Below are 25897 nucleotides of genomic sequence, written 5' to 3'. Positions count from 1 at the left end.
CTGCTTTTTTAACTATCCGAAAGACAAGAGATGTACTCGAAATGACACTTCTGGTGTTAATGCGTCGCAACATATTTCTTTTTATATCTCATATCCGATAAAGTTAAGTAAAAGCACTTAGAAAAATTTGCTAACTGACGAATCGCTTTCTCTATTTGAAGACAGTAATCGAATCATCGTCTGAAGCGACGGCCCCCGCACACAAACCTGTAATCCACTCTTTTGCCCGGTCTATTTAAAGCTAGAAGCTATCCCTTGGTCTTGCATCAGAAAACCGCAAGGCGGCGAAGCCGTCTTTTTAATTTATTTTTTAGTTTTAGACCTTAACGAGGACAAGCCGCCGAGGTGACGCAGTCTGAGTCGTCCAATCACTAATCGGAACACCAATCGAAAAACCTATCACCCCTACTCTGTATTTCGATCGAATCGGATTTTGTCGAACGAATGTAAAAATTTTGCATTCTCTAATTCGATCGAGTGATACTTTTGTGTGGAAAACTCGAACTCAATCGAGCTACAGAATGCCAAATTTCGTATTCGATCTAAACAATCCAATTCGAACGGAATAAAGAATCGTGCACAATTGAAATTATGCCAAATGAAACAGTATGGTCCTTATTACCAGTGGCACTACACGGTGAAAACCAAGTGAAGTGACTGTGACCCTTATTATGGGTATCACTTCACGGTGGAAATCAAGTGAAGTGAATGTAGGTCCTTATTACGGAAGTCTCTTCAGAAACAAAAGTAATTACTTGGATGAACTTGATGCCATTATGAAAATCACGCCATCAAAATTTTGTTGAAAAAATTTATTGGTTGGTAACAAGTGAATTCAAGTGAAGTGACATGTAAGTGAAGTAAGTGAATGTGAAAGTGGAAGTGAGAACGGTAATAAGGCCCTATGTCTTTATTTTATGCCAAGCGACATTATGCCAAACAGATTTATGCCAAACAAAATTTGGCCAAATAACGTACACCCGAGTACATCATATTAGTGTATATCGTTATGCACATTGCACATTGCTTAGGGAATAATGCTGGTAATAGATATCATTTCAAATCTAATTGAACATCTCAACAGCATGATAATCACCATTGCTGGCCGCCCCCTGGCGAAGTAACCAGATAGAAAAATTTACTATTTATTATCACCCCGATTCTGTATTTCGTTCGAATCGGATTGTTTCGAACGAACACGAAATTTTGCATTCTGTAGCTCGATCGAGTTCGAGTTTTCCATACAAAAGCATCACTCGATCGAATTACAGAATGCAAATTATTACATTCGTTCGACAAAATTCGATTCGGTCGAAATGTAGAATAGAGGTGTATATATTTAAACTTCGAGTTGTCGTTCATATGAATTGGAGTGATCTTTTCAATATTATTTATTTTCATTTGGCATAATTTTTGTTTGGCATAATTTTCATTTGGCATAATTTCAGTTGTGCATATTTTCTTTAGATTCTGGGAGTGCTTAAAAAAAAACTGAAATACATAACGACCGAAAACACTTGGTTTAGAGGCTTTCCGACTAGTGATTGGACGACTCGGATTGCGTTACCTCGGCGGCTTTGCGCTGCTGAGGTTGCCTTGGCTTCTATTGCGAGGCCAAGGGATAACTCCTAGCTTTAAATAGCTTTAAATTTTTCTTGTTATATATCCAGATTTAAAGTTCAAAACTAACATAAATTATGCATCTAGAACTGGAAGACTCCTGAACATGCCATAAGCTGTAAGATGCCGAGGGCATCTTCTATTTTCAAATAACTATTTACTTAAAACTGGTATACCTTCAACTATTGTGGTGATGTCGTATTGAGGTAACGTAGACCCTGTCAGCTTGGACCGAAATCAATCTTCAGCTCAGCAACGCCATCGCACGGCATCACATTCAACATATCATGTTAATTGTATGGGTGCGCAGTGCTGCTATTTTGGCGCGCACGAATTCGACATTTCTCTTCCCTACTTCTATGTACGATATTCGATGCGGACTCGCCTGAGGGCGCCATGCTCGAAAAAAATAATGTTGCCAATGATTTGTTCGGGAAATGTGAGAGCTGAACCTATGGTTAATATGATGTCTTTGGGTGATCTACTCTGGGAAATCCTACCTCCAGATGGTAATCGGCAGTATCGTAGTGAGGGTGAGGCGAGTGAGGCAACGCCCCCCGCTAAATCATGATGGAATTGCGAAAAAATGTACAATTATTTTATGAAAAACTAATTTCATGAGGTTTTTTTCGGGAGAACTATTTTAACTTAAATTCAGATTAGTACTAAACTTCTACAAAAATCCGATGAGATGCCGCCATGATCATTATCATTCATAAACATGAAAATGCAATTCTACAGTCATTTAGAATACAGAACCGCCATTCAGCGACGACCGTAACAATTATTTTTCATGAGCAAGAGGCGCTCTCTTCTTGATTGTGGTTGTAAACTTGGACCTACCAAAGATCTAATTCTCAGAGAGCAAACCTGCGAACCCCTTAAAAAGCAAAAATTAGATTTTATGAAAGGTTCCTTGAAAGGGATTAACATTCCCGAAAATTGACTATTAATCAAATGTGCAAGTGCATAGATATCAATACTACTGTTCACTGAACTGATATCGCACGTTTTGACGTAGGACTACTCTTCGAATTCTATATAGGAACAGTGATCAGGTCGCATCGAATCGAAGAGATAAAACTATACATTTGAGATAATTGATTGTCGACACTTTAATAAATAAAGAACAATGTAAAATTTTCCATCTTTACCAAGCCGAAGTCATAGCTTCCCCTAAATAAGACGATAATTTCGTATGCATTAAATCTCTTTGCAGTTCGCGTAGAACGGACGCGATCATTTAAACTTACCTTTTCCCACAATCGAAATTAGTATTAAATCGACTTGCATTCTGTGCGATTCGTTTGTGCCGTGGAAAAACAATTCTATACTCATCAGGTTTCTGTAGGTTTTAATGCGCTTATTGTCTTTCATGAGAGGCAACTGATTTTTGTAGGAGTTCTGCCGATTTTTTTTTATTCGAGATGATGAACGCTGGGTATTTTGAGATCTCCGAGATCGTAAAATTTATTGTTGATGCAAAATATTATAAAACTGCCTTAAACGTCGAGGTAACACCAGATCTCGACATTTTATCCAATTCTAAGACATTCGACAAAAAAAAATCAATTCCGGAGTTCCAGAGTCGATTTTTTTCCAACAAAATTTCTGAGGTAACACTAGTTCTCGAAGTTTAAGAAGACATTAGCATCAAAAAAGAGGATTTACGATTTCGGAAATCTAAAAATTCCAGTTCGGAAATTTCAAAATTCCAATTTAGGAAACCTTAAAATTCAAATTTCCAGAAAATCGATTTTAAAAATAATTTTGTTTTATATGACACTAGATCTCGACGTTTCATGCAATTCAAAGACATTTACCATAAAAAAATATTTATATATCTGAAATCTCAAAACATCCATTGTCAATTTTTTCCATTGTCAATTTCTTCAAATTATTTTCGAGATGACACTAGATCTTGATGTTTCATGCAATTTTATTACATTTGGCATAAAAATAATTACTTCAACCTCAACCAGCCACAGGCTGAAAGTGACTGAATAACTAACTAACATTTTCCTGAGTTTTAGAGTCAATTTTAAAATTTTTGATCTCTATTCCGGAATTTTTTATTTTTTTGGAATTTTAAATTCTAAGACATTTTTCATATGAAATATCATACCGTTCTAAGATAACGCAACGTTTTATCCAGAATCATAGCATGCTTCTGGAAGCATGAACGTTGAATTAGGTAAAATGATTATGATTTTGGGGTACTTACATTACGACACGAGAAACATAATTGAAAAGGTTAATAGAATGTTAATGTAAATTTTCGAAAGAGCGTTTGCTAATTAAAGAACACGATTCTGCCAAACCTTCAAACCGTAAAATTCGTAACAATTTCGGTGAACAGTCGAGGAAGCAATTAAACCATACTCCGTACATGTTCACTGGGCTCAATTGATTTTACACCAAAAAAAAACAATCAAAGGGTTTCGTCGAACTCGGCAATTCATGATCGCTTTTGCCGAACTGGCTAGTTCGGCAATAATTCATAGTTCATAAATATATGATTGCCGAGATTCTCAGTACTTATACTTTTTGCTGAGATGATTACCGAACACTCAGCTGTGCAAATCTCGGCATTTTATTTTTACCGAGATTCAGTAATAAAATTTAAGTGTGCAGAATCAAGATTCAAAATCCAGAGTTCTACTCCGAAGTTTAGTTAAGAATATAGGCCCAGAAAGCAGGTCCAAAGTGTACGTGTAGAATTCAGACCCAAAATACATATCCAGAGTTAATGTTCAGAATTACGATCCAGAATTCATTTCCAAAATCCAAGTGCAGAGTCCAATTTCACAATTCATGTCCGAAATCCAGTTCCAGATTTCATGTTCAAAATACATTTCCAGAATCCAAGTACTGGTGCAGAATCTAAGATTTGTGTCCAAAATTCAGCTTCTGAGTTCATGTCCAGAATCTAGTTCTATAATACCTTTCCAGAACTCAGGTCTCAATTACAGGCCCAGAAGTCAGATGCAGAATCCAGGTCTTGAATTAAAGCTCTGAACCCAGGTCCAAAACTCATTCCAAGACGCTAGAACCAGAATCGAGGTCTAAAATTCAGTTCCTGATCCAGAATTCATTTACAGAATCCTACTCCCGAGTACAGAACTGAAACTTATGTCCAGAATTCAGATACAAAATAAAGTCCTAGAATTCTGGTCCAGAATCCAGGCTCGCAATTCAGGTCTATAATTCAAGTCCAGAAATAGGATGCAGAATCCAGGTCCTAAATAAAAGCTCAGATCAAAGGTCCAGAATTCGTTCCCAGAACCAGAATACAGCTCCAGCATACAAATTTATAATTCAGATATAGAATCAAATTCTTTAATTCTAGTGCAGAATCTAAAATTCAGGTCCAGAATCCAAGTCCAGAATGCAGGAGTAAGTCGAAAGTTCAATATTAGGGCTCAGGTTCATAATTCATTTTCAGAATTCAGCTTTCCATTCGGGATTTCTGATGTAACACTCAGAGAGCTACAAGTATTTACTAAATTTGAAAATGTTACTTGAGATAACCTTACAGGAAAATGAAATAATGTGTGTTCGTCTTTATGGTGTTTGTTAAAAAATTGAAGGGGCGATTAGTGTTGAGTTCGCCTCGGGCGCCAGAAATGTTCACTACGGCTCTGGTAGTCGGTAATGGTTGGTGGATTGGAACTGTCCTCGGTGTCGCTGGCACATATCGATGGTGACCGCATCCTTCTGTCCGTGTGGTCCCCCCAACACCCCCGGTTAACAGAGACCATCGTCAAAGGCGGCTTTCCGAGATCCACGGTTGGTAATTTTGTAGATGAGAAACAGAGAGAAGTAGTGATGCAGTCAAGGGATTTAACAGGGAGGAGAGGAGCGAAGGATGCTAGAGTCGGCCAAAAGATCCTAATAGTTGACGGCAGAGATGTCGAGAGGATGGAGACGAAACGGTTAGTGACGTCATAAATAGTTGTACTGGATGATTTTTTTTGTAATTTGCAAAATGTGTCCGGTTTAGCCTCAGTCTCCCTTATATTATGAAAACTCTTTTCTTCAGATATTTAAGTCAATTATAAAATTGATAATTTCTAACAAACGACTAACCAAAGATTTTTCAAGTAATTAGATACATATATTCATACGTATGGAAATTGGTAAACATGTTCTGAACCGGTAAAGGTGAGTGCTAGCAGGTTTGAGATTCCCAAGTTATTGAAGGTAAATTTCTAATAGTGATCAAATAGCATAATAAATAAGACTACATTTTTTTATAATGCAGATTATTGTCAAGTCTAACAAAAGCGAACGTACTTGGAATTCTTTACACAAAAAAAAATGTTTCGATTTCGGAAATGTTATGTACTCCCCCCTATGATGATTTTTCAACATTGAAAATTTTCAAACCCTAACCGCCGTGTTGCACCCCTTATTCATATCTGATTTAGCTTAAATTTTGCATGGGGACTTTGTTCGAGAAGGTTAAACTTTTGAACAATAGCGCTTTACGAAATTAGAGGTGAACCCAAAATACTGGCACCCTTATATACATTAGAGCGGTAAAAAACAATGTGTTCTGTCGGTTACGTCACTTATACCATTATATCTTCGGAACCAAAAGTCACAGCCATTTGATCTTCGAAATTGATCAATGGCTCGACAGTAGCTTTCAAACGAGCATAGGTTTGTTACAATCGGTTCAGCCATCTCTGAGAAAATTGAGCGCGTAAAAATACAACGCGTTTTGTCGGTTACGTCACTTATACAATCATATCTCCGGAACCAAAAGTGCCCAACACACTCACACATACATTTTCCGATCTCGTCGAACTGAGTCGAATAGTATATAACTCTATGGGTATCCGAGGCTCCGTTCGAAAGAGAGAGAAAGGCAAAACGTAAAAAATGTTCTAAACTGGTCTCAAAACTACACAAATCGATAGCCATTATCAGTATGCAACTGAACAAACCGATTCCGGCTATCCTGGTTCCCGGTCTCCGGTTCCAGAAGTACTGGAAATAATGGTCATATATTCCAAAATGGACTTTTCTCAGCGATGGTTTGACCGATTTTCACAAACTCTCACTCTCGGCGAAACAAAAACCGTAAGAAATTCTAAACTGGACCCAAAACCGTTATGCCCAATCTTAGGGTCAAATGAAAGATCTCATGGTCCTACCAAAATTTACTGCATATTTTCGGATACAACAAAAATTTAAATCGTCGTTTAGAATACGATGGAAAGATCGTATAAAATCTTCAAAATTTGAATAAAAACTAGTAGGATTTGTACGTCATGTTAGTTGGTGGCCTTCTTACTTCGATTATATTGGTTCTCGGGTTCCGGTGCTGGAAGTACATATAATAGTGAACCAATTTCGTTTTCTAATGGATGGCCTAACCGATCAGTGAACTGCACAAACAATTCCTTGGTTTCTTTAAAAAATCGAAGAGAAACATTTTGAGTAGAATACCACAGTATCATATATGAGAGAGGCATCATTACACCACTAGGTGGATTAAAACAGTTTTTTTTTTTCAATATGGATTTAGATACCTCACATGCAATAGAAAGTTTTGAAAGATTATAACAACGCACCGAAATAAAAAAAAACTAGTGTCATAATTATAATACTTCTACAAGAAAATAGACGAGAACGCACGGTAAACTAATGTTCGAGGGTGTTTCGAAACAAAATTTAATTTTTTTTCTGTACCTGGCACAATAAACCAGAAGAGATCAAGAATACCACTTTGCCCTCCTTTCCTCTACATTTTAGGGTTTGCTTTCACATAAGATTTTTTTTAAGAATGGTCACGAATCGTACTGCTGTCCTCGATATTCATCAGCCGCTCAAGGTAGTTCTTCTGGAAATTTTCGCATCACAAAGCTATTTATAATCGTTGGAAAGAGATGCTCATTCAACTCCCAGCATATGTCTTTACCAATCATAAAATAGCAATAAGGTGTGTATCATTTATCATTACTATCTGAGTAGTAAGATGATTTGAATTTTTATATTGTAGTTTTGGGGTTACACTTCACCATCGCAAATATCAGAAGGTGTTCCCCTCGCGTAATTGAAAGTATAGCTCGGATTCTGAAGGAAAAGTGCGACAATTTACTATTTCTAGTTTATCTGGTTACAGAAAATAATCCATGCAACCCGCCAGTCCCATAGAATTAAGCGTAGTTAAAGTATTGAAACAAAATCATTTATATAAAACGATTTCTCACAATATAAAGTTCCATTTTATTTTATTTGACATGATACTGAATGTAGCTATCATTGGAAATGGCAATATAATGTGGCTATCATTGGAATATCATATAATGTGAACAGTTGCGTACGGAGAAAATTTGGTGCCCGGGGCAATATAAGATTTTGTGCCCCGTCGGGTTTAGTGAGCACAAAAAGCTCATCTCCATCTCCGGAAAGGTGACTTGGACGAGTAAAAAAAAAGGTCCTGCCCCATATACTTCAGACATAAAATTTCTAGTATCTGTTGTCACTGTGTCTTTTCCGTGCACATGAGTTACTGCACAGATTTCAGTAGAGAAAGAATTACTCAGTTCAGCTCTGAGATTTGTAAAAAATCCCATCCGAAAGTATATCGTTTTCCCATTGTATTGCATCTCCTTTCCTCAATCTTTTGTTTTTACAACTAGTCAATTTTGTCACGAGACGCCACTGTTTGATTGTGATGCCGTGCTATGGTGTAGCTGAACTGAAGATTGATGCCGTTCTAAGCTGACAGGGTCTGATTATATGGAAGTGTTTTCTAGAATGTTTGTAAACATTTTAATGATAACGATCTTCGTTGCACATTCAAAATGGGTTCCCCAACATCAAACTGCAATACAAGAAAAAGTCTGTATAATAGCATCTATATGTTTGTGCATTCCGTATTCTACTAAAATTTCATTCGTTATCAGTGGGAAAGACAAAGAATCAATCTACCTATATGAAGCTTGTTTGTGATAGAAAAAAATGTGCTCGAACAAAATAGTTGAATAAAATCCTATCATTTTTTATAATATTTGATTCAATAGTGCAAATACAGAAAATCAATATGTTTGAATTCTACTAATACACGCAGAGAAATTGAGCTTGTTAAAAATAACAAAACAATTCGCAGATTTTTAAATTTGATTTATTGTAGTTTCAAACTATAATATGATTGTTTGAAACTAATTTCTCTCATCGACATCAACACTGATCGCTTTTTTTCAAATAAAATTCTATTTGGCTCATTTGCTTTAACTTAACGTGGCCGATTGTCTTGATGTTAGGGGAGAAGAAGGGAATCCTTAGGTATTAAGGGGCGGCATACTCCCCTAGAGGTAATAAAGGAATGCAAGGAGGGTGTGATCTACATAGTATTGATTTCGAGATCAAATATATCATTCGTTTGTGGTACAAATTATTTAGATACACCTTACCTTTTCTGAATCTTCACGTTCTACAGATTGTAGCAAGAGAGAAATTATCCTGGTCTGGGATGCTGTGTTGGTGTGCTCTGACGTAGGTGTGACGTCTATTCCAGCAATTCAGTCAGTTGAAGGTTTCATACTTTCAGCAATATAAGGAAAAGATTGGCACGATAGAGTTGTAGATGGGAAAGAGATAGCTTGAAATATATCACCTATTTATTGCATATCAACAAAAGTAGCGTTGATTTTATTTGCAATACCTCTGTTGATTTAGATCTGATTTAGCTTTATGTTAAGAGAAAATTTTGTTTATTGTTCAAATGAACCATATAAGTTTTATTTCATATAAACCAGAACAATTTTTTCACACATTAATGAACAGGAAAGTGTGCATACGTTTCGTAAGTGAAATTTTGTCTGCTAATTTCCTCACCGAATCATTGAATACTATAAAATGTAATATACAAGGACTTGATTGTAGTATATAAAAAAAATTGACTTTTAAAAATGTTAGTAATAGAGGAAAAATGTATCAATAACAACCTTCCAAATTATTTTGAAAGAAATCCTTTCACACAGAACACAAAATGTATTAACAAACAAAACCGGAAGTTAAAATACTAATAATTTTAAGTTAATATCTTTCCATTTATTTCAACTGCCAAGTTTATAAATTCAAAGCACTACAAATGTTACCTTTATCTCAATGTAGTTCATTCGAACTAATTTTACAAGTTAGATATTTGTAACTATTTGTTATCTTTATCAGAATATGTATAAGTAAAATAGTTGTTATTTTTATCAGAATATTTATTGAAACACACCAATCCACTGTGAAAAATCAAATAAATAAATTTCTAATTTTGTAGTTTCAAGCAACAATATTTGCTATATTGAATTAAATTTCCTTTTCTCTTTATTTCGATAAAACAAATCGTATCATGAAAATTTAATTTAGTTACTTTTAAAATATTTTTCTCTGCGTGTATCGTTCTTCTTCCAGGCAATTTATTGATAACATCCCTCTGTTTTTCTTTCGACGAACCTTTTTTCTTCTTTAAAATTGGCGAAGCGCTGCACTCACGGACCGAAGAATGCGGCCAACATGGATATTCACCAACGCCATATGGAAGACTCTCATGCGATATTCAATTCACCGGCCACTGCCGATCGCCAGCTGAAGGCTGGATCTGCCAAAGTCGACCACTGCGACCCAAATATGACATTACCCAATGATACAACCCTAGTTTTAAGTTAGTCGTTAATTGAAATTAGTAAAAGCCCTTGGCATCTTAGAGCTTAACACTCCTAATACCAAGCCTAAAAAAGTTACGCGGAGCACCAAGCCTCCACAAAAGTTGGAACGGAAACTTTGAGCTATTATAGCTCAGTTGCTACTTCACCAATTTCGATAAATTTTTCACTCTCGAATTTTGTGAAGTTTGTAGATTATTTTAAGTATATCATTGTTTATGATCTTTTAGGAAAAACTAATGAAAATCTGATTTTTCCCGTTCCAAGTTTTTTTTTCAAGCTCAAAAGGCATTCATGCGGCACCTACATCGCGAATCGGATATTGAGAACTTCAACTTTACCGAGTCATAACTTTGTTGTTAGTCAACCGATCTTCAAAATTTGTTCACCATTGGAAAGGTACTACCTCCTGAAATAAAAAACGAAAAATAGAGTTGTCTACCCAAAGTTATAATGAAACCTGTAGATAGTTGACCTAAGAAAAGGTGAGACTTTTTACAATGATCGTAAATATCTCGAAATTCAAAGCGAGTACCTATATATTTTTACACATCATTCGAATGCTAGTGATACCAACTACAATTTTCGCTCAACTACCATTCCTGCACCATCAAAAGAAAACATTAAAACATCGATGATTTTATAAATTTTTTTTTTCGCATGTTTGTATATAACTCAAAAATTAAAGCGATGACATGTACATTTTTTTGATTCAGAATATTGGAATCATTACCAGAAACAATGTATTGGTGATCAAAATTATATATCCGTTCAAAGAATCTCAAGAAATTTGGTACAAATACAGAGAATTTCTATTATTGGGAAAATTTAGCCAAAAAAAATCAAATCAAAACTTTTGAATTTTATGACATATATTTTTATATTATTTTAGTTGGAAATTTATTATAAACAAAATTTACAAAAAAAACTGCAACTTGGATTTCACTGAAAATCGTAAAAATTTTGGTAAATATACCTAAAATCTAAAATAATTATGTTTTTGTATTGGACAAAAGATCTAAACAATTTTTATGCACAACGGAATTGATAACTACTAAAATTAGTTTTTTTTTTAATTTTAGGTTTTCCGTAAAGTCTCAAAAAATAGGTAGAAGATCGGAAGTTTTAAAATTTCTAATATATTGCGTTCCAACGTTTCTGCTAATCAAAGTGAAAATATTGGAATCCGTGTTGATTTCATCTGTTTCAAAGAGAAGTAGAAGTAGAAAACTCATATACATTGACTAAAATTGTCAGTGCATAACTTAAGTTAAACCGTGTGAAGGCATCTTTTTTTCTCATATAAGGCAAAATTTATTAAATTACTTGCCCCTCCGTGCACTTTTACTGATCACAACAGAAATGATTTCCTGCATCATTCATTTCCGGCATAAAATTGTCATAAAATTTCAAAGTTTTGATTTTTTTGGATAAATTTTCCCAATAATAGAAATGTTCTGTATTTGTACCAAATTTCTTGAGATTGTTTGAACGGATATATAATTTTGATCATCAATACATTGTTTTTGGTAATGATTCCAATACTTTGAAATAAAAAATGTACATGTCATCGCTTTAATTTTTGAGTTTTTGAGAAAAAAAAATTAAAAATTCATATATATTTATAAATTTATCGATTTTTTAATGTTGAGGTAGTTGAGCGAAAATTGTAGCTGGTATCACTAGCAATCGAATGATGTGTAAAAATATATAGGTCATCGCTTTGAATTTCGAGATATTTACGATCATTGTAAAAAGTCTCACCTTTTCTTAGGTCATCTTTATACAGTTTTCATTATAACTTTGGGTAGACAACCCTATTTTTCGGTTTTTTCAGTGCATTTTATTTCTGGAAGTAGTACCTTTCCAATGGTGAACAAATTTTGAAGATCGGTTGGCTAACAACAAAGTTATGACTCGGTAAAGTTGAAGTATTCAATATTTTCTATGCGACGTTTATGCCAGAGGAAAGAAAATAGGAAAGCAGATAGGGCATATTGGGCGCGTGAAAAAAACTTGGAACGGGAAAAATCAAATTTTCATTGGTTTTTCTTTACCAATCATCTCATACAAAGTTTTTTAATCAATCTACGAACTTCACAAAATTCGAGGGTGTAAAATTTATTGAGATTTGTTGAAAAACATCTGAGCTATGATAGCTCAAAGTTACCGCTCCAACTTTTTTTGAGGCTTGGTATTTGGAGTGTTAAGCAGTGTGCCTTAAACATTATATTATTGAATAAAAAAAGCGCTGCTCTTCAAGTAAGCGTTCCATCGATACAAATGGCCTTCCCTGTACAATGTCATTTGTTCGATAATCACCGAACATCTGTATGGTTTCATGAGAAAACATACGATCAAGGATGGCTTTTATCGTATCAAAGAACGTTCACTGGCAACTCTTCAATGATTGAATCAGTGCCATCAAAGAGAGTTGGAAATCATCGCAACAACAAAAACCCGACATGGCTCATTTAACATAGAATCGACACCAGTGCGAGAGCGAATTTCTCTCGATGACATTTTTGAGAATAAAAGATTAGCATGCTGCTGTGGGGATCCTCTCTGAAGCAACAAACGGTCGCTTATTCTCGTTTCGCGATCCGATTCTATACAGGCAGTTGATTTTCGGGGTTTTAACCCCCTCCCCCCATGGAAAATTTTTCAACAGTAAGTTCCATGATCAATAAAGTACTATTTATATAATAATGCAAATAACTTGACTTTACTTTCAAATTTTTGCACCTTCCCTACCCCCCTCCTTCTCTTGAATCTTCATATCTCTTGAACTCCCCCCCCCCTTTCTTTTGACCCTTCCCTTGAACTCCCATTGAACCCTCCCTTGAACCACCCCACGAGCACAGGCCTGGATCACCTTCATTTTGGTTCATTTAGTATTCCTTTCTGTGCTTCATGAGGAAGCTATCTTGACACCTTGATATGCATTTTGTTCATAAATGACAAAAATTACAAAATCAATATGAAAACACAAACAGAACAATTTCAGTACCTTGTCAATAACATGTCCTAATGTAATCTGAGTTTTTCGATCCGCTTCGTTGCTACATGGGACGTAGAACAGACACACGATCGCTAATAGATTCAGTTGAAGAAGTGCTAGTTCATTCGAAGGAATCGAAGTGTCTGAATGCTAGCGTTCGCTAAGTGCTCTTCCTGTGTATTGCAAACGTACAACAAGATGACTGTAACGTGTATTCTAAAAAGTGCAGCTTTTGCGACACTCTTCTTCATTTTAGTAGCAGGTAAAAATATTGAAGCATATCGAAAGTCTCACGACAAAAGGGACTACCTGTAAATGATAGCCTCTCTTTGTTTACTTTTTCTTTTGATTATTACGGACCCATTACTGCAATTTCTTGAAAGTTTTTAACATAAATCGAAAGCTTGTAGTTTTAACTTCAAAGTTTTGTGTAAAGTAGGTCGTCAAATATGAAATCAATCTGGTGAATCGTGAACGAAAAAGTAAAGCAAGAGAAACTGTCATTTTCAGTTGGGCCCTTTTGTCGTGGGATTATCGATATCATATAGAACAGTGTCGAACGTTTTGGACTATGAACATTATCAGTTATGTTAGTAATCGCAACGTTGTGAATAGAAATTTGACGTACTATCGGAAAGCAGGAAAAAGAGTATATAGAATTTGGTTATCTGGGTCACGTTGTACTTAGCGCAAGCGAAACTACCTCAATGCGAATAATGTTGTTCATTCAACGAGATTATAGAATAAATAGTCCAGTTTTGACGTTTTTAATGGATGATTTTTGGGCTGGTTTCATCCAATCATAAGTAAAGTATATAGCTAAGAAAATTCAACGCAAGAAAAAAATTTCAACGGGAATCCTTGTTCGTTTCAATAGTTTAGACCGGTGATCCAGTGAATCATTTACGAAGGTCTAATTCAAGATTCATGTTTGCCGTTTTTTTTCAAAAATCTTTTGTTGAATCATTTTAAATACAAAGCATCAGAGCGTCGCTGAAACAGTTTTATGGGAGTATATGGGTAGTATTTTCATTCGTTATCTCCTCTGGTGACTTCCCTTATCTCCTCCAATATCGATCGAATAACTTGGTTTCGAGTTAATTGTCTACAACCAATCCACATTATTAATATAATGCAAATAATGGTCGAACTAAAAGTTTGGACCTATTCAAAAGAATTCATTCTTTTTCATTCCATCGGAAGTATGATTCGCAGTATCTGATTAAATCTTCTGCAGAAATTTTTTACTATAAATGATTTGAAAATAAGATTCTCACAATTTTTTTAACTAACTAAAATTGGGAAGGTAAACAAATAACAAAACAAAAGTAGCAATAATTCAACAATATTTAGCAGCAAAAGTTCGCATTCTTGGGAAATGTATCCGACCTTGTTTAAAGTGTAGGTAATTAAACAATTGGGTTCTTTCAACCCATTGTGTCCTAGCGTATGATATATCATACGCAAAACTTCCTATTTCAGAAGTGAAATTCCTAAAACATGGTGAACGCTAACTTAGAAAAGTAAGTATGAATACCACCAAAATTTATTAAACATTGGAAACACTATCAAATGAGCTTATGATACTCCAAACAAATCGTACAAATATCTCAAATATCATACAAATACAAATAATCCATTTTTATAAAATAAAGAAATGGAAACATATGAAGTTATTTTTCGTTTTTCGATTAGATAAATTTTAACCTTTTAGTCATTCACCATTTCGGGCCAGGAAACTTTCTGACCCTGTGTGCGGGGTTGAGAATCGAACTCAAGCAGGCTGAATAAAAGGCATCGACAAATAAAGTTGTTTATTGCAGCTTACAGTACAATATATACAAAAAATTATATAATTAATAACAATCCGCTAAAACCCAAAATGAAGGTATATTTTGGATGAAATGCATTAAATATTTCTATTTATATTGTGCCTTCATCTCCGATAGTACTTTTACCGGTACTATTTAAAAGAAATTGAATCGTATATATAAATACCACTCTCAAAATATAGGGATATCTCTTATAATTTTGTTGCTACTGTATTGTCCCAGAGTATAATATATCATACATAGGATCATTTCGTTTGGAAAAGATTTTTAATAGTGATATGAAATTTCCCAACATCTTCAACACAAAATATGAAAAATTTCATATCACTATTAAAAATCTTTTCCAAACGAAATGATCCTATGTATGATATATTATACTCTGGGACAATACAGTAGCAACAAAATTATAAGAGATATCCCTATATTTTGAGAGTGGTATTTATATATACGATTCAATTTCTTTTAAATAGTACCGGTAAAAGTACTATCGGAGATGAAGGCACAATATAAATAGAAATATTTAATGCATTTCATCCAAAATATACCTTCATTTTGGGTTTTAGCGGATTGTTATTAATTATATAATTTTTTGTATATATTGTACTGTAAGCTGCAATAAACAACTTTATTTGTCGATGCCTTTTATTCAGCCTGCTTGAGTTCGATTCTCAACCCCGCACACAGGGTCAGAAAGTTTCCTGGCCCGAAATGGTGAATGACTAAAAGGTTAAAATTTATCTAATCGAAAAACGAAAAATAACTTCATATGTTTCCATTTCTTTATTTTATAAAAATGGATTATTTGTATTTGTATGATATTTGAGATATTTGTACGATTTGTTTGGAGTATTGATGATATCTGCTCATTTGGTTAAAATTTGGGAACCACTGGGTTATAATGGGTTAAGAACAATAATAGAGTCTCAATTAAACGTGTGTAAGCATTTTTCGTGTCTTGTTAACTCACATTTTGGACTGAAAAGTGTAACGAGAGGAATATTTTTTTTTTGTTTAGATTATAGAGGTTTTAACCTTGAGGTTATTCACCTCTTCGGGTCAGAAAAACTTTCTGATCCTATATGAGGGATTGCGAATTATAGAGGTTTTAACCTTGAGGTTATTTACCTCTTCGGGTCAGAAAAACTTTCTGATCCTATATGCGGGATTGCGAATCGAACCCAGGTGGGCGGCGTGAAAGAAATGGAAATACCCATCACTCAGTACCCGTCCCCTGACTGGAATATATAAAGATAGCCCTTTTTGCCTTTCTCATATAGAAAGGCTATACAATCACTGCAAAAACCGACATTTGAGCCGAGGCCCAGAGGGCCGATTGACATATACCATTCGACTCAGCTCGACGAGCTGAGCAAATGTCTGTGTGTGTGTGTGTGTGTGTGTGTGTGTGTGTGTGTGTGTGTGTGTGTGTGTGTGTGTGTGTGTGTGTGTGTGTGTGTGTGTGTGTGTGTGTGTGTGTGTGTGTGTGTGTGTGTGTGTGTGTGTGTGTGTGTGTGTGTGTGTGTGTGTGTGTGTGTGTGTGTGTGTGATAAATATTGTCACTCCCTTTCTCGGAGATGGCTCAACCGATTTTCACAAATTTAGATACAAATGAAAGGTCTTATGGTCTCGAAGTTCCTGAATTTCATTTGGATCCGACTTCCGGTTATGGAATTACAAGATGATATGCACAAAAAATGAGAAAATAATGTCACTCACTTTTCTCGGAGATGGCCGAACCGATTTTCACAAACTTAGATTCGAATGAAAGGTCTCACAATCCGATACAAAGTTCCTGAATTTCATTTAGATCCGACTTCCGTTTTCCGGAATTACAGGGTGATATGCACCAAAAATGTTGAAAATTCTGCATTAAAAATGTGAAAATAATGTCACTCACTTTTCTTGAAGATGGCTTAACCGATTTTCACAGACTTAGATTCAAATGAAAGGTCTCGTGGTCCCATACAAAGTTCCAGAATTTCATTTGGATCCGGCTTCCGGTTCCAAAATTGCAAGGTCATATGCACCAAAAATGTGAAAATAATGTCACTCACTTTTCTCAGAGATGGCTGAATTGATTTTCACAAACTTAGATTCAAATGGAAGGTCTCGTGGTCCCATACAAAGTTCCGGAATTTCATTTGGATCGGACTTCCGGTTCTTGAGTTACATGGTGATATGCACCAAAAATGAGAAATTTATGCCTTAAAAATGTGAAAATAATGTCACTCACTTTTCTCAGAAACGGCTAAACCGATTTTCACAAACTTAAATTCAAACGAAAGGTCTCATGGTCCCATACAAAGTTCCTGAATTTCATTTGCATCCATCTTCCGGTTCTCGAATAACATGGTGATATGCACCAAAAATGTGAAAATAATGCATTAAAAATGTGAAAATAGTGTCACTCAATTTTCTCAGAGATGGATGAACCTATTTTCTCAAACTTATATTCAAATGAAAGATCTTATGGTCCCATACAAAGTTCCTGAATATAATTTAGATCTGAATTCTGGTTCCAGAATCAAAAAAATGATATGCTCCAAAAATGTGAAATTAATATCACTTAATTTCCTCGAAGATGGTTGGACCGAACACAAACTTATATTCAAATTAAAGGTGTCATGGTTCCAAACAAAGTTCCAGAATGTCATATGTATCCAACTTGGTAGGAGGATATGCACCAAAAATATGGAAATAGTGCATTAAAAATGTGAATATAATGTCACTTACTTTTTTCGGAGATGGCAGAACCGATTTTCACAAACTTAGATTCATATAAAAGGTCTTATGATCCCATACAATGTTCCGGAATTTCATTTGAATCCAACTTCCATTTCCGGAATTACAGGGTGATATGCATAAAAAATGTGGAAATAATGCACCAAAAATGTGAAAATAATGTCACTCACTTTTCGCGGAGATGGAAGTTCTTCTTCACCACTGTAGAAAAAAAAGAGAAGGACTTTTTTGGGGAATAATTTTGGGATCCAAAAAATGGAGTAATCCGAATTTTGTATAAAGCACTTTTTAATATGTATATGTAAGTATAAAAATGATCAGTTTTAAAAGTGCTGCATTTTTGACGGCCGGATACATAAGTCAAGTAAATCTTGACCAATCGATTCCAAAATTTTACAGAATATTCTCGATAGTAATCTCCACAGAGCGCGATCAATACGCGTTTGATTAAATTCAATTGATTGACAATATAACCAACGCATGGGTGCTCTTCGGTGCCTTCGTGAAATTCAAAACACTCGGCTCCGGTGTTTAACGAAACTGAAAATACGCGGTTTCGGTGTATACCGAAGCTTGAAACATTCTTAAAGGGCGGGTAGGGTCTAACACTTTTGAAAAATCATTTATTGTTTTCTTTCTATTTTCTGATAGTAAAACATTTCAAGAATATTCTGTGAAATTTTGAAGCATGTCGAAACAAAACTCAGCAAGTTATGGGCCTTTATCTTTGCCGATCTCATACTACGAAGAAATAAGAGCTGCGCACACAGGCCCACAGATCTGCTTCGATTGACTTAAAAACTTGACAAAACATTCTCGAAATGTTTCATTATAACAAAATACAAAAGAAAAAATATGGCTTTTTGAGAATGTTAGAGCCTACGTGCTCCCTTGAGTAATAAATTATTTCGTTCGATTTTATAGAAAACAAACTTTAAACGCGTTTTTCTCGTAAGCAGGTTTTAAAAGTCCGTGTCCATCGTCATTCGCACCATTGTCCATCGTCATAGTGCACCAATATTTTTCAAATTTTGCACACACTTTCTACATATAAAAAACCATACTTTTCGTTGTTTATTACTATGGGGAGGTTTTACAGCTACAAAATGATCGATTTTTTCGTGAAAAATCATACTTTTGAATTTAAACAACCACCAAAAAATCAAAATATAAGAAAAAATTAAATAGAAACGTTGGGGTCTAGAAAAACTTCTTTTTTAAACTATGCTGCTTTGATTTGTTCACTTCTGATTAGTCTGCGCTGAGATACAGTGGACACCGCAAATCATGATTTTTTAAAAGCGTCCTCAAAAATGCCTCTTCACCGACTTATTTCTCAATATTTTTCCACAGAAATATTAGAAAATGTTCTTCGAATGTTGCTTTTTATTATACAAAATATTTGAATTTACTTTGTTGAACGATAGTTCTGAAAAAAAAATTGGCAAAATTTATTATTTTTTTCATCCTTTAGACCCTACCCCCCCCCTTAATACACGGTGGTGGTGGCTATATGAAGCACGCGGTGCAGTGCAGTGTTTGATTATGCCTGGTTTGCAGTGCAGTGTTTGAATATGCCGGTTGAGAACGCTTAGCAAAATGTTTTGTAAACCAAATACTACCGATAGTTTAATCAGTACATCTGTAGCTCGTCTTGCTGACTTGAACTCGTAGCAGATATCATTATATGTTATTGAATAAAAAACCGCCCTTCAAGGCTTTTATAGTCACTGCCCAATGCAATTAGTTTTGGTACTACTGGTAAATTTCTTTCTATATATGTTTTGTAAATGTTTTGTACTTTCAGTCTTGCTTCGGAAAGAGATGCTGCGAAAATGATCGTATCCTCTTGAGCATGTTTAAACCGGAATGCTGCTGAGGTAGGTGGTAACACAGTATTCAGTAAAAGCAACAGTGCACAGTGTTTTGTATCTAGAAGGTTTACCATTAATTAAACTATTTTATTAAAATTTATGATTCATACCATCACTTGCTAAACTATCGGTCGAAGCCTTGACCAATTCATTAGCAGATGGAGCAAATAATACAACTGCTGGTATCACAGTTGTTATTTTGTTGAGTCTGCGCTGGCATTCAGAAGAGGAAAATCAATGTCAATCTGCAATAATGGAGAAAATTTCAAATTATATTGTGAAAAAAAAACATAAACCAGTTTATACTCACGAGCTGATATCCGCGAACGCTTTTCTCATCAAATTCACGGGAGGGTTCAACTGTTTGCGTTAGTTTTAGGCTTTTAAAGTGATTTTCTCCTTTGAGTCACTTTTTCGCTTCTTCTGCTTCAAATTGCTTATTTTGTTTGCTATTTTGCTCCCAGGATTACGGCGATCTCCTCCTCTGTCGATAAAATAGTTTCCCTGTAAGAGATTATTCTTTTATGGTTCAATTGTTATCGTAAGAACGTAGTTACCGTTCTTTCAAATTTGAAGAGCGTGGCTACGGCCAGTGCATGAGCCTGTAAATCTTCGTTTCGTAGTTACTTTTTTAGATTCAAGTAAAACTTAGCAATGACACCAGCAAAATGCAGCTGCTTTGTTTCAGACAATTCTCCTAATTCAGACCGCTCAAGAATTTCTTTTCCTTCCTTTCATCAGCAGCACCTTAAGTGCACTGGGAGATAGAACTGAATTCCGTTCAGTTGATCGTAGTGATAGAGCGTGTTTTTCTGGGGCGAAAGTTTGAATCTTTTTCGCAGTAATACTACCAGCGAAGTTTAGTTGCCCGTTTGTAAAGCTTTCGGTGAAATTTTCATGCTCGTTCGAACCAATAAATGCAATACTGTCCTTTAGTAATTTGATCGTTATCTGCACACGGCTGATCTGCGTTTTCGATTTCTGGTGCATTCAGTACTCTTAATATTTTGTGTTTCTGGAAATAAATAAATGAAATAGGTTGTGAAGGTTAACAGAAGACTTCAAAAATATGTGTTAATTACATTTCGTTGTCTCCAGGCTGTGATATTAACAAATGGATCAATAAGTCCCGAGACTAAAGCAGAGATGGCGCTCGTAGTAAACCAGTAACCACGTCTTTCTAGGGTACTAACCTTTGCTTGAAACGGGTCAAAATTTTAAGTCGATCTGACCAGAAACAGCTGAGTTATCGAGGTTAGAGTTAAGTCGTTTTGTAGTTTGTTTAAAAAATGGAAAAAAACGAGTATCGTGTTTTGATAAAACATTGTTTTTTAATGTTTAAAAACACCGTGCAAGCGAAATAATCGATTGAAAAATGTTATCCGGACTCTTGTCCATCAAAAGCATCGATTTGTCGGTGGTTCGCCGAGTTCAAACGTGGTCGTACCGACACAAATGACGCGGAACGCTCGGGTAGACCTGTGGAAGCCGTTACACCGGAAAATGTGAGTGAAGTGACAAAAATTATAATGAAAGATCGTAAAGTGAAGCTCCGTGAGATTGCTGAAATGACACAGATATCATATGGAAGTGTATTTACTATCCTTCATGAAAAATTGAGCATGAAAAAGGTTTTTCCCAAGTGGGTGCCGCGATTGCTTTCGATGGAACAAAAACAGCAACGAGTCGATGATTCAGAAAGCAGTTTATCGCTATTTACTCGCAACAAAAAAGATTTCTTGCGTCGTTACGTGACCATGGACGAAACATGGATACATCACTACACTCCAGAGTCGAAGCGGCAGTCATCTGAGTGGCGCACAGCTGGCGAAAGCCGTCCGAAGCGTCCGAAAACGCAGCAGTCAGCTGGCGTGATTTTTATTGACTACTTCGAAAAAGGTAAATCGATCAACAGTAATTATTATATTGACTTACTGGTGCGTTTGAAGGAGGAAATCGCAAAAAAAACGACCGCACATACAGAGAAAAAAATCCTTTTTCATCAAGACAATGCACCCTGCCACAAGTCGATGAAAACAATGGCGAAAGTGAACGAATTGGGCTTTGATCTGCTTCCCCATCCCCCATACTCGCCAGATTTAGCCCCCAGTGACTACTGGCTCTTTACTGATCTTAAAAAAAATGCTCCAGGGAAAAAGATTTGGCTCAAATGAGGAGGTCATCGCTGAAACTGAAGCATATTTTGAAGCGAAAGATATTTTTTTAATAAACGTGGTATTGAAAAATTGGAAGAACGTTGGAACCATTGTATCACCCTAAAAGGTGATTATGTTGATGAATAAAAAAAAAATTTGCAAAAAAAATGTTTCCATTGTTAGTCTCGGGATTTATTGATCCATGTGTTATAACTGCTATGTGACCTGAAAAGCGTAAGAGGCGGAGCTTTTGCGACTTATTGTGGGTTGCCAAACCAGTTCTCAGTAACGAATAAATGATATGATCCAGCGCGCACAACAGTCACCAAGAAACAGAAAATATAAGATTGTGTAAAGTTACAATTTGTTGATGTTATACTATATCTACTCAAAACCTACGATATTTATGGTGAAGTTGATCATTGTACTTATTGAAAACGTATGCACCTTCAATATTTTAGATTTTAGAACATCAATATGCGAAATAATATTCATATTTTTATTCCCGTCATATGAAATTTAGCGCTAAAAATCAAAATGTGTTCAGATAATTGATCAGTGATCAATATTAGTTTTTCATATACCGAAGTCAAAACAGTTCATCAAACGTAATGAATAAAAATGCATTTTTTTTAAATTTTAATGAATATTTCATTCACTGGTCATAACGGTAGCCATTTGCAGAACTACTTCCCAAAACAAAACAAATTTGCTTCGCACCAATACCGGCAAAAAAATTGCGTATAAGCGAAGACTTAACTATACCGAATTTCTTTAAACTGAATCAATTTTTTACTAATTCTACTTATTAATTTAATATTATTTTCCGAAAAAATGTACGGGAGCTTTCAACCTATACTGTATTAATATTTCTTTGTTGAATCACAACGAATACGGTAACCGATATGAGGTCATTACTTAACTTTGTCTTATAGTGTGTCACTTTTTCATTGTCACATTTTGTTACAATGACCAGTTGGCAACCAAAAACAGTCAATGCGAACATGTCATAATAGTTAGATTATCGAAAAGATACGTCGGAACTTATTGTAACTTAGAATCATGGGATGTGAATTCGTAATATTATTTTGACTTTATTGTAACCATCATAATACGACTTGTTTCGTCATGTCTGCCATACGACCATTATGAAGCATCTGTTTTATTTTATTTTTTTTATGGACAAATTACAGGTGCTACTTGGGCTTAGATTGATCTTTATTAGAAACTAACACCGAACACGCAAACCCAGAAAAATTTCAGAATCGAATTTACCCTGGGGTAGATGCAAATTTTTAAGGCAAAAACGACATAACATGGAATTTCATCCGAACTCGCATGATACAAGAGCAGAGCATACCAATTAAAGCTTCAAATCGTTTTATAGCGCTTTCTGTATAGTTTCTGTTTATAGCTATAGATTCGCGTGCTTCCAACAGCTTCGCTTTTGCATCCATTGACCAATCAGAGCGATGCTTTCCCACTGATATATCGCTTACTCCTTCAAAACCGTCGTCTACGTTAGGGAAATCCGGTATGCCGGAGAATTTTAGCAGACAAAATAGGATACTGTTAGCTAGTAATCAACATTTCAAAGATATATAATTGAAAATTCATTGCTATGTACATTTAAATCAATACGTAGAAATATTTCCAATCAATTGGTGAAATAATATTACTGAACTACTAAACTGACTGAGCTGTGAATGTTCAAAAGCTGACCACATGGAACACCATCAAAATAACACTGACGGCGTACTGAAGGCACTTTCACTGAACCGTCACAGAACTGAACCGGAACGAAAATGTGTGAATAGTCCTTAATGTATTCTTCCCGAACATGTTGCTTCAAAAGAACATTTTACAATCTCAATTAGTTCTGATGAATAACGAAGTAGTAAAACATGGACGGTTTCTAACAGTAATTTAAAATCTCACGTATAATATCCGCTACACCTTTGAAAGGTGTTCGAAAGATTGCGGTCAACTATCCATTGCTACAGCAGTTTGACAGCTTTGATCAGTGGTCGTAGCGAACGTTTGGTTCGATAGTTCTGAGATTATGCAGTTGTGGAAAATGTTTTGGAATACTGCTAATACCCACTCTTATTCCATTCATTATTTCAGGAGACGCTCCAATTGTTTTTCCAGAGGACAACGACGACAATTCGCTGTCCAGTCGATTGGAGCTCGACATGGACGACATGGAATACGAGCGAGATAACGAAGGCGATTCGCACGTTCCGCAGCTCGCTATACCACGCGACGAATACCAAGACTATGTTCGACTGCCGGACAAAACGGGAGAGTTCGAAGTCGTATCGCGGATGCGAGTTCACGAAAGCCGCAAGGAAAGCAAGAAATATGATGCGGCTGAGTATGTTAAGTTTCGGTTCTACGCTCGGTCGAACAACTATCAGCCGGTGGAGCTGCGCTTCGATGAGATTCAATTTTTACCAGATCATCATGGTTTTAAGATGGAATTACCGACGAAAATTCTCATCCACGGTTGGCTTGGTAGCGTGGAATCCGAAGTAATTGAACCGCTAGCAACAGAATTTCTAGAACAAGGTAATTTCAACGTGATTGCTGTCGATTGGGAACAGGGTGCCAAAACCCTGCTGTATCCGGTGGCGAGGTACCGAGTTCCTAAGGTTGCTACATTAGTTGCTGCCGTTATAAACAAGTTGCTTGAATTCGGTCAAAGTCCGGAACAGATTGGAATGATTGGACATAGTTTAGGTGCACATGTCGCTGGGTTGGCGGGAAAACAGACCAATCGGAAGGTCGCCTTTATCATTGGGCTGGATCCGGCGTCGCCTTTGTTCCGTTTCAAGAAGCCTATCGAACGTCTTTCGGCAACTGATGCTGAGTATGTGGAAGTTATCCATACGAATGGTAAGGCACTAGGTTTTTTCAAAAACATTGGAAAGGCAGATTTTTATCCGAATGGAGGCATCTCGCAACCGGGTTGTGGTTGGAGTCTTACATGTCACCACGAGCGTTCAGTTCTCTACTTCAAGGAATCGCTGAGAGTTAAAAACTATTTCGCTAACCGATGTGCGGATGTCGAAAACTTACATGCCGAATGCTCGCTGGGCCAATCGACACTTGGCGGGTTCGAACTTAAACGCCTGAACAAAAAACCAAGTGGGGTGTATTACGTACTAACGGCAGATTCATCGCCATTTTTGAGAAGTAACGTATAAGTAGTTTTAGTAGAGATAGTTATATCGATCTTGCGAGAGTAAATAGCATTAAGCCATTTTGTTAGATGTGGTTTCATTCGTTTTAGGCAGTTTAAAGCTTGTATATTGTACTGAGTATATGTCATGCCTTTCAATGAGAAAAATTGTTGTAGATAACAGTAAAAAAAATCTGTGCAATAGAATATGTATAATAAAAATCTGTATATAACGTCTCGCATAATTTCTTAAAATTCGGACCGTTTTTAAGGACCGTTTTTAAGGACCGTTTAACAGGTGAATGTTTGATAATTGAATTGATTTCTGATCGTTCGGTACTAAAAATGTTGTTGAACTGTCAAACAACTGCTGAACAGTTCTGTAAACCATCTAACGATTGGTTCGATTTTTTTTTGTTAAAATTCTGCATTTTGGGTTTTTATAAAACAACACAGATTTTCAACTTTCGCTTGTGTTTTTCGCTGTTGGATATTTTGCACAGAAAGAAGTTTAGAAAACTAGTACCAGTCGTGGCTACGGTTCCATTACCATGATAGATCCACGGACAAACAAAACGTAAGTGGATATAGTGATATGACATTATTCCTGTTTGAGTGATTATGATTTAAAACATATGCACCTGTATCTCAATCCAATCCACATGCCATCAAAAAAATTTTCCGTTTATTAAATTATAAGACACTAACTGAAAATTCAAATAACTTCTTGATAGTTACTTTTCATGACAATCAGTGTTTACAGAAGGTCGTACTTTCCATGTAGAATAAAATAAAAAGAAGGTCATCAACTTTACA

The 25897-nt window shown here is 35.7% G+C and overlaps 1 protein-coding gene across 2 annotated transcripts; it reads left to right on the top strand.

The window, feature by feature from the left end:
- The first annotated feature begins 13421 nt into the window (after positions 1 to 13421).
- Positions 13422 to 25879, top strand: LOC131435245 (lipase member H-B-like). Of its 2 annotated transcripts, XM_058602928.1 has the most exons (3): positions 19450 to 19619; positions 19675 to 19747; positions 24025 to 25877. In XM_058602928.1, exon 3 carries the CDS (start codon positions 24093 to 24095, stop codon positions 25104 to 25106), a length of 1014 nt encoding a protein of 337 aa, XP_058458911.1. In that variant the 5' UTR covers positions 19450 to 19619; positions 19675 to 19747; positions 24025 to 24092; the 3' UTR covers positions 25107 to 25877. The 2 variants fall into 2 exon arrangements, with proteins under 2 accessions (XP_058458910.1, XP_058458911.1); XM_058602927.1 differs by lacking the exons at positions 19450 to 19619; positions 19675 to 19747 and adding an exon at positions 13422 to 13555 and having other exon boundaries at positions 24025 to 25879.
- Positions 25880 to 25897: the final 18 nt, after the last annotated feature.

This window comes from Malaya genurostris, chromosome 3 (genome assembly GCF_030247185.1).
Source record: "Malaya genurostris strain Urasoe2022 chromosome 3, Malgen_1.1, whole genome shotgun sequence".
In the NCBI taxonomy this organism is placed as follows: Eukaryota; Metazoa; Arthropoda; class Insecta; order Diptera; family Culicidae; genus Malaya; species Malaya genurostris.
The sequence above is the reverse complement of the archived record's forward strand: the minus strand, read 5'-3'. Positions and strand labels throughout refer to the sequence as shown.